The 18,272-nt window shown below is 39.6% G+C and overlaps 1 protein-coding gene across 1 annotated transcript in view; it reads left to right on the top strand.

The window, feature by feature from the left end:
- The window catches only part of LOC133424840 (uncharacterized), a 57,703-nt gene that overhangs the window by 14,817 nt on the left and 24,614 nt on the right, over nucleotides 1-18,272 (top strand). The window contains exons 5-12 of the mRNA XM_061715375.1: nucleotides 2,289-2,726; nucleotides 3,337-3,423; nucleotides 3,695-4,132; nucleotides 5,210-5,647; nucleotides 6,591-7,019; nucleotides 8,127-8,555; nucleotides 9,631-10,086; nucleotides 11,869-12,306. Coding sequence (XP_061571359.1) covers nucleotides 2,289-2,726; nucleotides 3,337-3,423; nucleotides 3,695-4,132; nucleotides 5,210-5,647; nucleotides 6,591-7,019; nucleotides 8,127-8,555; nucleotides 9,631-10,086; nucleotides 11,869-12,306 — 3,153 coding nt within the window. The remainder of the gene's footprint in view (nucleotides 1-2,288; nucleotides 2,727-3,336; nucleotides 3,424-3,694; nucleotides 4,133-5,209; nucleotides 5,648-6,590; nucleotides 7,020-8,126; nucleotides 8,556-9,630; nucleotides 10,087-11,868; nucleotides 12,307-18,272) is intronic.

Below are 18,272 nucleotides of genomic sequence, written 5' to 3'. Positions count from 1 at the left end.
TGGTTGATTTCCTCTCTAATTCTCGTGATTTTACTGTTAAAGAAGCTCATAAAGTCCTCACTACTGAGAGCTGCAGGAATGCACGGCTCAACAGAGTTGTGACTCTTTGTCAGCCTGGCTACAGTGCTGAATAGAAAACGTGGGTTACTTTTGTTATCCTCTATCAACGTTGAATAATAAGCTGTTCTGGCTTTGCGAATGGCTTTTTTATATACTATTAGAATATCTTTCCATTCCCGATAGGAGTCTACAGACTTACAAGAGTGCCACTTCCTTTCCATTTTACGCACGTTTTGTTTCAACATGCGAATACCTGAATTATACCAGGGAGTTAAGCTCCTGTGGCTAGAGACCCTCCTTTTCAAAGGAGCAACTGCATCTAAAACTGAGTGCAACAAATCAGCAGTGTTACTAACAAGAAAATCAACATCAACATCAGAGGTAAAACCCAGGTCACTGGCCTCTATTGCTTCAGTAGAGGCTTCACTATTTTCCACTGTCGCAAGATGAGCAATGGCCTCCTTAAATTTAGCAATAGCTTCATCAGACAAACATCTGCTAAAATAATCCCTCCTACTTTGCACTTCAACATCGACAATATTACATTCAAACGTTCTTAAATAATGGTCGGATAAGAGGGAGTTTACAGGTGACACCAACAGATCATCAGTTTCAACACCGTAGGTGAGAACGAGATCGAGAGTATGATTAAAACAGTGCGTCGGTTTGTCCACTTTTTGTGAGATACCCATTGATTCTAGAAGAGAATTGAAAGCTAATTTAAGATTATCGCTTTCAACATCCATATGAATATTAAAATCACCTATGATGAATTTATCTGTACTGATCAATAATCCAGAAAGGAAATCTGAAAATTCAGACAGAAACTCTAGATAAGCGCCAACAGGGGGCCGATACACTACCACTAACACAACTGGCTTCTCTGATTTCCAGCTCGGAAATTTCAGACTAAGCGTGAGGCTTTCAAATGTATTATAATTGGAATTAGGTTCAATTTTTGTTTGGAGACTGGAGTTATAGATCGTCGCTACTCCTCCGCCTTGGCCCGTGTTTCTAGGAATGTGATGATTAAAGTAGCCGGGCGGAGTCGATTCATTCAAACTAACATTTTCTTCCTCCTGTAGCCATGTTTCTGTTTAGCAGAGAATATCACTCCTACTCTCTGTAATTATATAATTTACTAACAGAGACTTGGAGCTTAATGATCGTATATTTAGTAGTCCGCATCTAATTTTTCGGTCTCTTATTGGTACCAAATGTGCATTGGTTTTAATTTTTACAAGATTATTTTGGTTAACGCCTCTATAACGCCGCTCCTGGTGAACTTTTGGAGGGCGTTGAACTGCAACCACTTCTATTTTGCTAGGCACCTGGTTAGAGTTGCCAATTACTTCATGTAATCCTATAGTTTTAGAGTCGCCAATTACATAATGCAATCCTACAGTTTTATCGGCAGGCGTTGGTCCTCGAGAAGCAGCAGAGAAGTGTATTAAACTGCAGCTCTGCAATAAATACCTCCACATCTTCCTGCTGCAGCATCTCAGCATCTGCTGCAGCATCTCAGTGAAACAGATGCCTTCCACCTTACAGACATCTGATCCGTTGCTCCATCTCTCCATCTCTTCATCTGTCTCTCTCCTGTGGGAGAACAGCAGGACCACTGCTCTGCTCTGGTTGTCAACATTTTTGTCACCCTGTGTACAACATCCACCACATCCTCCATTGTGGATTCCATCTCTAGGATTTTTTTTCAGGCTTTCAACAAGTTGCATTCTTACTACTTCATCAGTTTTTGTCATCCTAAACCTTTGGCTTGGAGGCACCACCTCATGCTGTCTTTCCTGTTGTAACACACTCTCTTATTAGCTCATTATTTTCTGTAAGGAGTTGTCATTCGTCTCTCCATGCCCACAAGTTTGTCTTTACAGTCCTTCACCGATGGGCTCAAATTAGAGTCCTAAAGAATTTCAAAGTTTGCACCCGGAGGGGGCTTTGGTGGTCTATGGGGGGGTTACCTTGTGGCAGTGGGTGGGGTCGTTGGGGACGTCCTGGGTGGGGGCTGCTGCCTTAGGCGTCTCCGGACCATTCCATTTAAAAGCAGTGTTTAAGTATGTATTTTTTTTATTTTGATACTTGGAAAAAATAAGTGGAAAACAATTTTATTAATTTTTTTATCACATGTAAAGATGGAGTCCATCAGTAGTGTTGGTTGTATTTATGCATCTGAGGTCAAATCAGCACTAAATGTTTCCTTCTTCTTGTTCCAGTTTTGATCGTCAGAGGTCAGATCATCATGAAGGAATCAGGTTTTTGGGGAATCTGTTCTGTGCAGCAGCAGAGAGAGAACAGCAGACAGGAGAGAAGATACTGCAGCAGTTATCATCAGTGTGCAGACATGAAACATTCCCTTTTAATAAAATATATGTGGATGAGAAACATCAGTGTGATATCCTGCTGGATCTGTACACCCACATGAAGGACTATGAAACTCAAACAGGATTCAGAGTTCTTCCATCATTACGGTCAGTTTTCCAGTCAGCTCCTGCAGTCTGGATCATAAACCTCTCAGACAGAAAGACCTCCATCCTCCTGGAAGTGTTGAAACTCCAATCAGAGAAGAAACCAGTGGAGCTGACAGGCTGCTCACATGAAGACGGTGAAGTGAGGAGTTTTCTACAGTCTCTGCCGTATATCTCACAGCTCAGGTAAACTGATTCTACTTGAATAATGACATGAAATGTCATTGAAATAGCTCCATAAATATTGACAGTGTTGTAAAAAGTTAAAGATATGCAGGATTTTCATTTGTGATCCGTGTTACATTCACATATTGTCACTTTATCCACGTGAGGTCATCCATCTATAAATGTGCACTTTTCTATATTATTTTATCTTCTAAAAGTCTGCTGATGGAGCAGTTGGAAGAGGGGGGTTTACACTTTGACTGATCTAAATCCATCACAGGACTCACACAGACACAATTCTGCACTTTTCCGGTCACTTCTCCATCCAGTTTAGACTCATCAGTTCAGTTCACTTTGGTGTGAGACCTCAGTGCTGCTGCAGCATCCTGCACCAGGTTATAGTCCATCAGGGCTGCAACGATTCCTCCAGTACTTTGATTAACTCGATGACAAAAATGATGGAGGAATTTCCTCTGCATCGAAGCCTCGTTTAATTAAAAGATACATTTAGAGCTCACATTTCGCAAGGATTCTTCTTAGTGTGACAACGTGCTTACAGGTATTCGTCCCGTATAAAGCGGAAGACGGCGGCGGGTTTCTCGTAACGTGTGTGATCAGTTTTGTTGTACAGACGCTGGGATCGAAAACAGCTATGCAACATTGAGCAAACGCAGCAAAGTGAAAGTAATAAGAGGAAGAGACAGAAGACGTGGAAGGTGTGGGATAATTTTATATTACAAATTAGGGACAACATCATGGTGTGTGTACATTGTACAAGACTCTTCAAGCATTTCTGTTTAAACGCTGCACAATTTAAAAGCAATGTTTTAAGAATATTTTTATTATATTTGGACACTTAGAAAAAATGAGTGGGAAACCTTTTTTTTTTTTTTTTTTTATCACATGTAAAGATGGAGTCCATCAGTAGTGTTGGTTGTATTGATGCATCTGAGGTCAAATCAGCACTAAATGTTTCCTTCTTGTTCCAGTTTGGATCCTGATGGGTCAGATCTTCGTGGAGGAATCAGGTTTTTGGGGAATCTGTTCTGTGCAGCAGCAGAGAGAGAACAGCAGACAGGAGAGAAGATCCTGCAGCAGTTATCATCAGTGTGCAGACATAAATCATTCCCTTTTAATGAAAGATACATGGCTGAGGAATATCAGTGTGATGTCCTGCTGGATCTGTACACCCACATGAAGGACTGTGAAACTCAAACAGGATTCAGAGTTCTTCCATCATTCCAGTCAGTTTTCCAGTCAGCTCCTGCAGTCTGGATCATAAACCTCTCAGAGAGAAAGACCTCCATCCTCCTGGAAGTGTTGAAACTCCAATCAGAGAAGAAACCAGTGGAGCTGACAGGCTGGACAGATGAAGACGGTGAAGTGAGGAGTTTTCTACAGTGTCTGCCGTATATCTCACAGCTCAGGTAAACTGATTCTACTTGAATAATGACATGAAATGTCGTTGAAACAGCTCCATAAATATTGACAGTGTTTTAAAAATTAAATATATGCAGGGTTTTCATTTGTGATCAGTGTTACATTCACATATTGTCACTTTATTTATTTATTTTTTATTTATTTATTTGTTTATTTGACAGGGACAATGCACTTCAATAAAACATTGCTGTAAATGTGCCAGAGTTAGCCAAGAGGCTATTTTTCATCTGTACTTTATCCACTTAAGGTCAACATCTATAAATGTGCACTTTTCTGTATTGTTTTATCTTGTAAAAGTCTGCCGGTGGTGCAGTTGGAAGAGGGGGGTTTACACTCTGACTGACCTAAATCCATCACAGGACTCACACAGACACAATCGTGCACATTTCCGGTCACTTCTCCATCCAGTTTAGACTCATCAGTTCAGTTCACTTTGGTGTGAGACCTCAGTGCTGCTGCAGCATCCTGCACCAGGTTCTAGTCCATCAGGGCTGCAACGATTCCTCCAGTACTTCAATTAACTCGATGACAAAAATGATGTAGGAATTTCCTCTGCCTCGAAGCCTCGTTTAATTAAAAGATACATTTAGAGCTCACATTTCGCAAGGATTCTTCTTAGTGTGACAACGTGCTTACAGGTATCCGTCCCGTATAAAGCGGAAGACGGCGGTGGGTTTCTCGTAACGTGTGTGAACAGTTTTGTTGTACAGATGCCGGGACTGAAAACAGCTATGCAACATTGAGCAAATGCAGCAAAGTGAAAGTAGTAAGAGGAAGAGACAGAAGACGTGGAAGGTGTGGGATCATTTTAGATTACAAATTAGGGACAACATCATGGTGTGTGTACATTGTACAAGACTCTTCAAGCATTTCTGTTTAAACGCTGCACAATTTAAAAGCAATGTTTAAGAATATTTTTATTTTATATGGATACTTAGAAAAAATGAGTGGGAAACCTTTTTTTTTTTTTTAAATCACATGTAAAGATGGAGTCCATCAGTAGTGTTGGTTGTATTTATGCATCTGAGGTCAAATCAGCACTAAATGTTTACTTCTTGTTCCAGTTTGGATGTTGACGAGTCAGATCATCGTGGAGTAATCAGGATTTTGGGGATTCTGTTCTGTGCAGCAGCAGAGAGAGAACAGCAGACAGGAGAGGAGATCCTGCAGCAGTTATCATCAGTGTGCAGATATAAATCATTCCCTTTTAATGAAGGAGACATGTATGATAAAGATCAGTGTGATGTCCTGCTGGATCTGTACACCCACATGAAGAACTGTGAAACTCAAACAGGATTCAGAGTTCTTCCATCATTACGGTCAGTTTTCCAGTCAGTTCCTGCAGTCTGGATCATAAACCTCTCAGAGAGAAAGACCTCCATCCTCCTGGAAGTGTTGAAACTCCAATCAGAGAAGAAACCAGTGAAGCTGACAGGCTGCTCACATGAAGACGGTGAAGTGAGGAGTTTTCTACAGTCTCTGCCGTATATCTCACAGCTCAGGTAAACTGATTCTACTTGAATAATGACATGAAATGTCATTGAAATAGCTCCATAAATATTGACAGTGTTGTAAAAAGTTAAAGATATGCAGGATTTTCATTTGTGATCCGTGTTACATTCACATATTGTCACTTTATCCACGTGAGGTCATCCATCTATAAATGTGCACTTTTCTATATTATTTTATCTTGTAAAAGTCTGCAGATGGTGCAGTTGGAAGAGGGGGGTTTACACTTTGACTGATCTAAATCCATCACAGGACTCACACAGACACACAATCGTGCACATTTCCGGTCACTTCTCCATCCAGTTTAGACTCATCAGTTCAGTTCACTTTGGTGTGAGACCTCAGTGCTGCTGCAGCATCCTGCACCAGGTTATAGTCCATCAGGGCTGCAACGATTCCTCCAGTACTTTGATTAACTCGATGACAAAAATGATGGAGGAATTTCCTCTGCCTCGAAGCCTCGTTTAATTAAAAGATACATTTAAAGCTCATATTTCGCAAGGATTCTTCTTAGTGTGACAAGGTGCTTACAACAGGTATGTGTCCCGTATAAAGCGGAAGACAGCAGCGGGTTTCACGTAACGTGTGTGAACAGTTTTGTTGTAAAGATGCCGGGATTGAAAACAGTGATGCAACATTGAGCAAACGCAGCAAAACGAAAGTAATAAGAGACAGAAGGTGTGGGATCATTTTATATTACAAATTAGGGACAACATCGTGGTGTGTGTGTATTGTTCAAGACTCTTCAAGCATTTCTGTTTAAACGCTGCACAATTTAAAAGCAATGTTTAAGAATATTTTTATTTTATTTGGATACTAAAAATGAGTGGGAAACCTTTTTTTTTATCACATGTAAAGATGGAGTCCATCAGTAGTGTTGGTTATATTTATGCATCTGAGGTCAAATCAGCACTAAATGTTTCTTTCTTGTTCCAGTTTGGATCGTTGGAGGTCAGATCTTCTTGAAGGAATCAGGATTTTGGGGAATCTGTTCTGTGCAGCAGCAGAGAGAGAACAGCAGACAGGAGAGAAGATCCTGCAGCAGTTATCATCAGTGTGCACACATAAATCATTCCCTTTTAATGAAGGATACAAGGATCAGTGTGATGTCCTGCTGGATCTGTACACCCACATGAAGGACTGTGAAACTCAAACAGGATTCAGAGTTCTTCCATCATTACGGTCAGTTTTCCAGTCAGCTCCTGCAGTCTGGATCATAAACCTCTCAGAGAGAAAGACCTCCATCCTCCTGGAAGTGTTGAAACTCCAATCAGAGAAGAAACCAGTGGAGCTGACAGTCTGCTCACATGAAGACGGTGAAGTTAGGAGTTTTCTACAGTGTCTGCCGTATATCTCACAACTCAAGTAAACTGATTCTACTTCAATAATTACATGAGACAATGTGTTTGAACATGCTTCATGCAGGCCTGTGTTGAAAAAATTGATTCTCAAATTCTAAATCGATTCTCATGTTAATTCCTAAAAATCCATTCGTATGTCTAAAGATCGTTTTTTTTAATCATTATATCTTAGCCCATTTAATTTTAATCCTAATATTCGCATAATTTAATCCATGCATGTGGTGTGAAACTATCAAACAATGAACATGTCGTCGAGTTTAATACTAGTATTAATATGTTGCATATCTACACAGTCATGTAATTCAGGTAACAGCTCAAAAACATTTTTAATAACACTAACCCAAATCGAATTGTGATAATCAATTCTGAATCTTAAGAATCGGAATCGAATTGTTTCATAAAATTTGAATTGATCCCCAGCCCTAGTTTCATGAATTCTCACATCGTTTTTAAAGTTTAAATAATTTCAAGGTTTTCATTTGTGATCAGTGTTACATTTACATATTGTGACTTTATCCAGTGAGGTCATCCACCAATAAATGTGCACTTTTCTGTAATTATTTTAAATTGTAAAAGTTTTCCGATAGTGCAGTTGGGGGCGGGGGGTTAACACTCTGACTGATCTAAATCCATCACAGGACTCACACAGACACACAATCGTGCACATTTCCGGTCACTTCTCCATCCAGTTTAGACTCATCAGTTCAGTTCACTTTGGTGTGAGACCTCAGTGCTGCTGCAGCATCCTGCACCAGGTTATAGTCCATCTCTGCTGCATTCCACAGTAAAACATGCTCCTCTTTACACCACTACATTCAGATTTGTCTTCAGTTTCACCACAAAGATCGTTCATATACACTTGATGTGTTTCATGTCGTCAGTAAAGTGACAGTTACAGTTGAGTTTTCAGTTATTTCTGACTGGATTATTGTCTGAGTTGTGAGTCAGTAACAGTTTGAAAACAATGTTCATCTGCTCTGATGAAAGATGTGTTCACATGTCATTTCATCACAAACATGACACACATGTAAAGATGGAGTCCATCAGTAGTGTTGGTTGTATTTATGGATCTGAGGTCAAATCAACACTAAATGTTTCCTCCTTGTTCCAGTTTGGATCCTCTGTGGTCAGATCATCATGAAGGAATCAGGTTTTTGGGGAATCTGTTCTGTGCAGCAGCAGAGAGAGAACAGCAGACAGGAGAGAAGATCCTGCAGCAGTTATCATCAGTGTGCAGACATAAATCATTCCCTCTTAATGAAGGATACAAGGATCAGTGTGATGTCCTGCTGGATCTGTACACCCACATGAAGGACTATGAAACTAAAACAGGATTCAGAGTTCTTCCATCATTACGGTCAGTTTTCCAGTCAGTTCCTGCAGTCTGGATCATAAACCTCTCAGAGAGAAAGACCTCCATCCTCCTGGAAGTGTTGAAACTCCAATCAGAGAAGAAACCAGTGGAGCTGACAGGCTGGACACATGAAGACGGTGAAGTGAGGAGTTTTCTACAGTGTCTGCCGTATATCTCACGGCTCAGGTAAACTGATTGTAATTGAATAATGACATGAAATAATGTCATTGAAATAGCTCCATAAATATTGACAGTGTTGTAAAAAGTTAAATATATGCAGGGTTTTCATTTGTGATCAGTGTTACATTCACATATTGTCACTTTATTTATTTATTTTTTATTTATTTTTTTATTTTTTTATTTGACAGGGACAATGCACATCAATAAAAAAGCACTGTAAATGTGCCAGAGTTAGCCAAGAGGCTATTTTTCATCTGTACTTTATCCACTTAAGGTCAACATCTATAAATCTGCACTTTTCTATGTTGTTTTAGCTTGTAAAAGTATGCCAGTGGTGCAGTTGGAAGAGGGGGGTTTACACTCTGACTGATCTAAATCCACACAGGACTCTCACAGACACAATCGTGCACATTCCCGGTCACTTCTCCATCCAGTTTAGACTCATCAGTTCAGTTCACTTTGGTGTGAGAACTCAGTGCTGCTGCAGCATCCTGCACCAGGTTCTAGTCCATCAGGGCTGCAACGATTCCTCCAGTACTTTGAGGAACTTGATGACAAAAGATGATGGAGGAATTTCCTCTGCATCGAAGCCTCGTTTAATTAAAAGATACTTTTAAAGCTCACATTTCGCAAGGATTCTTCTTAATGTGACAACGTGCTTACAGGTATTTGTCCTGTATAAAGTGGAAGACGGCGGCGGGTTTCTCGTAACGTGTTAACGGTTTTGTTGTACAGACGCCAGGACTGAAAACAGTGATGCAAAAATGAGCAAATGCTGCAAAACGAAAGTAATAAGAGGAAGAGACAGAAGACGTGGAAGGTGTGGGATCATTTTAGATTACAAATTAGGGACAACATCATGGTGTTTGTACATTGTACAAGACTCTTCAAGCATTTATGTTTAAACGCTGCACAATTTAAAAACAGTGTTTAAGAATATTTTTATTTTATTTGGATACTTAAAATGAGTGGGAAACCTTTTTTTTTATCACATGTAAAGATGGAGTCCATCAGTAGTGTTGGTCGTATTTATGCATCTGAGGTCAAATCAGCACTAAATTTTTCCTTCTTCTTGTTCCAGTTTGGATCCTGATGAGTCAGATCATTATGGAATAATCAGGATTTTGGGGAATCTGTTCTGTGCAGCAGCAGCGAGAGAACAGCAGACAGGAGAGAAGATCATGCAGCAGTTATCATCAGTGTGCAGATATAAAACATTCCCTTTTAATGAAAGTGTGGATGATTATGATTATGAGGATGATTACATGTATCAGTGTGATTTCCTGCTGGATCTTTGCACCCACATGAAGGACTGTGAAACTCAAACAGGATTCAGAGTTCTTCCATCATTACGGTCAGTTTTCCAGTCAGTTCCTGCAGTCTGGATCATAAACCTCTCAGAGAGAAAGTCCTCCATCCTCCTGGAAGTGTTGAAACTCCAATCAGAGAAGAAACCAGTGAAGCTGACAGGCTGCTCACATGAAGACGGTGAAGTGAGGAGTTTTCTACAGTGTCTGCCGTATATCTCACAGCTCAGGTAAACTGAGTCCACTTGAATAATTACATGAAACAATGTGTTTGAATATGTTTCATGCAGGTCTGTGTTGAAAAAAATAGACTTTTCCGATTCTAAATCGATTTTCATATTAATTCCTTAAAATCCATTCATATGTCTAAAGATCGTTCTTTTTAATCATTATATCTTAGCCCGGTGAACTTTAATCCTAGTAGTCACATAATTTAATTCATGCATGTGGTGTGAAACTATCAAATAATGAACATGGCGTCAAGTTTAATACTAGTATTAATATGTTGCATATCTACACAATCATGTAATTCAGGTAACAGCTCAAATACATTTTTAATAACACTTAACCCAAATCGAAATGTGATAATCGATTCTGAATCTTAAGAATCGGGAATCGAATTGTTTCGTGATACTTGAGTTGATTCCCAGCCCTAGTTTCATGAATCCTCACATCGTTGTTAAAGCTTAAATATTTACAGGGTTTTCATTTGTGATCAGTGTTACATTTACATATTGGAACTTTATCCACGTGAGTTCATCCACCCATAAATGTGCACTTTTTTATAATGTCTTATCTTGTATAAAAGTCTGCCGATGGTGCAGTTGAACTTGAAAAACTGCTCGATCAATTGTAGAAGGATGCAAAGGACAACTTGAATCTTCTTAATCCAAAGTTTTTATTTCTTTGAAGATGGGTTTGGTTTGATGGTTTAAATGGGGATAAACAAATAATGGAATGGGATAAAGAAGAATAAGTTGATAACTAAGCTAGAAAACCAATTACATCCACATTCAAAAACTGGTTCTTTCCTACCAGTTGCGTCTTCAAATCGATCAGGAGCTGTGGTCAGGAGTTTTTACCAGGAGAGAGATGAGAGAGCTTACTGAGACCAAACATTTCATGTCATGCCTTTTAGTGAACATGGTCCCAATGAGTGCAGTTCCTGGGAGCACCAGCACTTCTGTGTGTGGTCGCCCTCTGCTGGTTTGGAGTATGAATACTTGGTATTTGACCCAACACACACAGACACAATCGTGCACTTTTCCAGTCACTTCTCCATCCAGTTTAGACTCGTCAGTTCAGTTCACTTTGGTGTGAGACCTCAGTGCTGCTGCAGCATCCTGCACCAGGTTCTAGTCCATCAGGGCTGCAACGATTCCTCCAGTACTTTGAGGAACTCGATGACAAGAGATGATGGAGGAATTTCCTCTGCATCGAAGCCTCGTTTAATTAAAAGATAAATTTAAAGCTCAAGTTTCGCAAGGATTCTTCTTAGTGTGACAAGGTGCTTACAGGTATGCGTCCTGTATAAAGCGGAAGACGGCAGTGGGCTTTTCCTAACGTGTGTGATCACGTTGCAAATTTCCCCACTGTGGGACTAATAAAGGAAATATCTTATCTTATCAGTTTTGTTGTATGGACGCCGGGACCGAAAACAGTGATAAAACAATGAGCAAACGCAGCAAAGCGAAAGTAATAAGAGGAAGAGACAGAACACGTGGAAGGTGTGGGATCATTTTAGATTACAAATTAGGGACAACATCATGATGGTGTGTGTATATTGTACAAGACTCTTCAAGCATTTCTGTTTAAACGTTGCACAAATTAAAAGCAGTGTTTAAGAATATTTTTATTTTATTTGGATGCTTAGAAAAAATAAGTGGGAAACCTTTTTTGTTTTTACTTTTTTTTTTAAATCACATGTAAAGATGGAGTCCATCAGTAGTGTTGGTTGTATTTATGCATCTGAGGTCAAATCAGCACTAAATGTTTCCTTCTTCTTGTTCCAGATTGGATCCTCCGTGGTCAGATCTTCATGAAGGAATCAGGTTTTTGGGGAATCTGTTCTGTGCAGCAGCAGAGAGAGAACAGCAGACAGGAGAGAAGATCCTGCAGCAGTTATCATCAGTGTGCAGATATGAAACATTCCCTTTTAGTGAAGAATACATGGATGAGAAAGATCAGTGTGATGTCCTGCTGGATCTGTACACCCACATGAAGGACTGTGAAACTCAAACAGGATTCAGAGTTCTTCCATCATTACGGTCAGTTTTCCAGTCAGTTCCTGCAGTCTGGATCATAAACCTCTCAGAGAGAAAGACCTCCATCCTCCTGGAAGTGTTGAAACTCCAATCAGAGAAGAAACCAGTGAAGCTGACAGGCTGCTCACATGAAGACGGTGAAGTGAGGAGTTTTCTACAGTGTCTGCCATATATCTCACAGCTCAGGTAAGCTGACTCTACTTTAATAATTACATGAAATAATGTGTTTGAATATGTTTCATGCAGGTCTGTGTTGAAAAAATTGATTCTCCAATTCTAAATCGATTCTCATATTAATTCCTAAAAATCCATTCGTATGTCTAAAGATCGTTTTTTTTATCAATCTTAGCCCAGTGAATTTTAATCCTAGTAGTCGTGTAATTTAATTCATGCATGTCGTGTGAAACTATCAAACAATGAACATGGCGTCAAGTTTAATACTAGTATTAATATGTTGCATATCTACACAGTCATGTAATTCAGGTAACAGCTCAAAAACATTTTTAATTAAAGCTGCAAGCAGCGATGAACGGGCCCTCGCACTCACGTCAACCGCCCCCCATAAGCATATCAGAAATGACACTTACGACTTCCTATGTCAAACCATTCAAAAGTTATAGCAGAAAAAAGGGACGACCAGTCAGAAGAAGGGGCGGGGCTAATTAAGGCCAAAGAAGCTCAAGGACTCATTACAGAGCCCCATGACACCACCCACAACTTCCTATGTCAAACCATTCAAAAGTTATAGCATGAAATAGGGACAACCAATCAGAAAAAGGGACTGGGCTAATTGTCACCAATTTTGGTCAAGGACTCAATGTTGAGTCCCATGACACCACCCACAACTCTTTATGTCAAATCTTTCAAAAGTTATGGCAGAGAAAAGTTTTCTAGGGGGCGCTGTTGAGCCATTAGGCCACGCCCATTAATGCAAACCATGAAATATCAAATTAATCGCTAGGCCTGGCTTGCATGCAAAATTTGGTGGCTTTTGGAGAACAATCAAATATGGACCAATCAGATGAAGGGGAGGCGCGCTTTTTGGCATCTTGCGTTGTCACGGTTACACTTTTGAAAGAGAAAAGTAATGCGAGTAGTCGCAGGATGGAGACGCAAATTTTGATGTATAACACATCTGGGTACACGTTAAGGTTCGGGCCGTATTAATTGCGGAAGGAATGGCATAAATTGCTCCAAAATTACACAATTAATTAAAAATGGCCGACTTCCTGTTTGGTTTTGGCCATGGCGCAAATAGACTTTTCTTTAAGTTGCGACATGATACAGGTGTGTACCGATTTTCGTGCATGTACGTCAAACTGTATTGTGGGGCTTGAGGCACAAAGTTTTCTAGGGGGCGCTGTTGAGCCATTTTGCCACGCCCATTAATGCAAACCATGAAATATCAAATTTATCGCCAGGCCTGGCTTGCATGCAAAATTTGGTGACTTTTGGGGAACTATCAAATATGGACCAATCAGATGAAGGGGGGCGCGCTTTTCGGCGTCTAGCGTCGCCACGGTAACACTTTTGAAAGAGAAAAGTAAAGTACGGTTCGGGCCATATTCATTCTCGAAGGAATGGCATATATTGCTCCAAAATTACGCGATTAATTCAGAATGTTCAAAATGGCCGACTTCCTGTTCGGTTTCGGCCATAGCTCCAAGAGACTTTTCTTTAAGTTGCTACATGATACAGGTGTGTACCGATTTTCGTTCATGTACGTCAAACCGTATTATGGGGCTTGAGGCGCAAAGTTTTTTCTGTCTGAACCAATCAGATGAAGGGTGGGCGCGCTTTTTGCCGTCTAGCGCCGCCACGGTAACGCTTTTGAAAGAGAAAAGTAATGCGTGGTGTCGGAAAATGGAGACGCACATTTTGATGTATAACACACCTGGGTGCACGTTACGGTTCGGGCCGTATTAACTGCCGAAGGGATGGCATAAATTAGGCCAAAATGACACGATTAATTGAAAATGGCCGACATCCTGTTCGGTTTTCGGGCATGACGCCAAGAGACTTTTCTTTAAGTTGCGACATGATACAGGTGTGTACCAATTTTCGTGCATGTACGTCAAACCGTATCGTGGGGCTTGAGGCACAAAGTTTTCAAGGGGGCGCTGTTGAGCCATTAGGCCATGCCCATTAATGCAAACCATTAAATATCACATTTTTCGCCATGCCTGGCTTGTGTGCAAGATTTGGTGACTTTTTGGGCCGTTTAGGGGGGCAAAAAGGACCTCCTTTCGTCGAAAGAAAGAAAGAAAGAAAGAAAGAAAGAAAGAAAGAAAGAAAGAAAGAAAGAAAGAAAGAAAGAAAGAAAGAAAGAAAGAAAGAAAGAAAGAAAGAAAGAAAGAAAGAAAGAAAGAAAGAAAGAAAGAAAGAAAGAAAGAAAAAGAACGAACGAAAGAAAGACACATACAGAGACAATCATGGCGGTACAGATGAGAGGATAGTAGTTAAAATCAGATCACTCAAATGAACGACGATCATACAGTAAAGCTGTATCTCATGGTCCAGAATGTATGATATTATATTAATCTATTATACCATATTATATTACATGTTGTTATATCATATTAGCATACCCAGTAATATAGCATATTGTATTATTGCATTGTATGTTGCTTCATTTCATATATTTTTGACTGTATTATATTGTAAAATTATATATCATAGCGATTGCATTATTATATAATTTCATTTATAACACTAATATACAATTCCTCACACACACACACTCCTTCCAAATGTTTCTTTTTTTTCCGTTATGTTTTTTGTTTTTAAGTTTGTTATGTCTGTTATTCAAATATATTAATACATTCATTAATATGCTATACTGTATTTTGTATTGTGTATATTGTGTGTGTGTGTGTGTGTGTGTGTGTGTGTGTGTGTGTGTGTGTGTGTGTGTGTGTGTGTGTGTGTGTGTGTGACACTTCAATATATATATATATATATATATATATATATATATATATATATATATATAATATAAACTCCTAAGTATGTGTTCATGCGAGTGTGTGTATATATATATATATATATATATATATATATATATATATATATATATATATATATATATATATATATATTGAAGTGTCAGTGTGTTGTTTTTTTTCTTGGTCTGCTTATCATTGAATATAAACTCCTAAGTATATATTTACAAATATTATGGAAGACAACACAGTAAGCAGGCTATTAATTAATGACATCAATAACCATTTACCCGATTTTTGTTATCTGTGACTGTGATTGTGGGAAAGTATGACAAGGGGGGGCATTTCACGGCAGGGGGGCTGAATCCGGCACAACACCGGCAAGTAAGTTTGGCCTCGGGCCAATTTTTTTCGGAGCAACTGAATGGTAGAACATCACATCAATCAGGCGAAACATGTTTTTTTTCTACTAAACAAAACTTTTTTTCCCTTTATCTATAGGCTATTAGTATTATTATACTATTATATCTTGTACAAAAAAGTAGTTTAAGAAAGTCATTAGTTTAAATAAAGTAACTTGAATTTGCTACAGACTGTTATTAGTGTGTTATTACAGCTTTAGCGCTACTCTGTGGCTCCGTTATGAAACCGCTTAAGTAACTTGGTGATAATATTATTTTCTGCCAAGCTACTAACAAATGCAGTCCTTCTTTAAAATACACAGAACGACATTAAACACATAAAAAACCCATGATATGAACAGTAGCACAGTAGTCAGTGCACATGGAGCAGCAGCTCTGTCTGCTGAAGCGAGTGAGAGGATATGCAAATGAGGCGGATTTTCCTAGTATTTTTACACATATAATGGACGTTTTACCATTTAAAAGACCAACAGCAAAACTCAAGGTAAGTTATCAGTTGTATTTTTCACAGTTTAAACCACAACAAATCACTTTAAAGCAAGCAAGTACGTCTTACCATTTGAACAGCTCCAGGAGTTTTGTCGGGAGTCTGTGCCTACGTTACTCCTGAATATTTGTGTGCACCTCTAATTAAGGCCCCCCTATGCTACAGGTGACAGGGAACTATACACAATTGTGTGCGTCCGGAATCATGAAGATTCTACTTTTATTTTATTTTATCTTTTCTAAATAAAGGCTTCGAATTCTCTATGAAATTGTTGTGTTTGTGATAGTAAATAATTAAAAAAAATATATATATATATATTTATCAGATTTTCAATTGTCATCTGACGGGCCAGATATTATTGGAGACGGGCCAATTTTGGCCTGCAGGCCGCCAGTTGCCGACCACTGGTTTACAGCTTAAGAAAACTCAAATATCCTATCTCAAAAAATTTGAATATTCTGTGAATCTTAAACTGTAAACCATAATCAGCAATATTAAAATAATAAAAGGCTTGCTTATGTGTGTATACCTGAAGTGTGACTACCTGCAGAACGTATTTTAGCATGAAAGCTTGCATATTTAACGTACATCAAGCATCCTCTATCATAGCTACATGTCTGCCGTTTGTAACAAAGCAAACCGCGTGAAAATCGGTTGAAAATTAAGCAAGTTATAGTTATTTTACTTATGCAGACACCTCCTAGCGATACCGATCCAAGATGGCGGTCACGCCCGACGTTCTCAGGCAGTCAATGCGGCGCCTCGACCAAGATGGCGGCCGCGCTGAACATCAGCCCCTCCCCCCGCGGGAGCTGCGCGCGCAACGCCCCCCCTCCGCCCCCCCCCTCCTTTCAAGTTCTGACCACGATACGCGACACGGTCAATAAGGAACATACTGACAATCATATGTGTCGATTGCTTTAACATTGGATGAACGAAACAGCAATGACAGCACATAATTTGATGAAAAATGTATACCTGACCAAAAGGTGGCGCTATGGATTTCAATCCAAGATTGTCATATCCACTTGTTCAGAATGGAAGCCTGATTACATGTATTGATTTTGGGTTAATTCTGACCAATTGTGTTTAAGTTACAACAACTTTTATGTTCATGGCGAGACACCAAAATTTGACACCCTCTAACGGCCACGCCCTTCGATAAGAACGTACAGTTTTCTCTGTCAGTCATCGTCAATGTCTTACCTATTAAAGTGACCAGCTTTGAGATCAATACACTCATCTCGCTTGGAGCACAGATGCATACTACAAGACATGACAATTACTGGTGCCAACAGGTGGCGCTACAACCGATCCTAAATATTCCACCATAGATGTCTTCAGGCTCAACCTACAATCATGCACATACGTTTTCGACCACATCAAATCATGTATTGCTGAATTACAGCCAATTGATGTTTGATGGCGAAGCTTAAAAATGACCTCAAACTTCGCCGAATCACTACGGTCAAGCCCTCTGCTGAAAACTAAAAAACTTCGCAATTTAGCGTCGGCCATGTGTCTAGATTGTACAAACCAAGTTGTGAGCCAATTCGATAAAATCTCTAGGAGGAGTTCGTTAAAGTACGAGGCCTAGAAATGATCAGAATTCATGAAAAATGACATTTTCTGTTCAAAATGCCGGACTTCCTGTGTAACTTAGACCATGGGTCCAAAAGACTTTTTTGTAGCTCTTTGTCTAATATAATACTCACATAAAGGTTATTGCTGTAAGTCAAACCATATTGTGGGGCTCGTCAAAAAACATAAAATAGGTGGCGCTATAGAGCCCATTCTTGTGGACCCATGCCTGTCGCCCATAAAATACGTAATTTTACGCGACTCTGGAAGCGTGTGCAAAATTTGGTGAGTTTTCGAGCATTTTAAGGCCTCCAAAAAGGCAATTTATTTACGGCGAGAATAATAATAATAATAATAATTAAAGCTGCAAGCAGCGATGAACGGGCCCTCGCACTCACGGCCACCGCCCCCCATAAGCATATCAGAAATGATACCACCCACGACTTCCTATGTCAAACCATTCAAAAGTTATAGCAGAAAAAAGGGACAACCAATCAGAAGAAGGGGCGGGGCTAATTCAGGCCAATGAAGGTCAAGGACTCCATACAGAATCTGATGACACCACCCACGACTCTCTATGTCAAACCATTCAAAAGTTATAGCAGAAAATCGGGACAACCAATCAGAAGAAGGGGCGGGGCTAATTAAGGCCAAAGAAGCTCAAGGACTCATTACAGAGTCCCATGACACCACCCACGACTCTCTATGTCAAAACATTCA

This window comes from Cololabis saira, chromosome 24, assembly GCF_033807715.1.
Source record: "Cololabis saira isolate AMF1-May2022 chromosome 24, fColSai1.1, whole genome shotgun sequence".
NCBI lineage: Eukaryota > Metazoa > Chordata > Actinopteri > Beloniformes > Belonidae > Cololabis > Cololabis saira.
This window is presented reverse-complemented; position numbering and strand designations above follow the sequence as displayed.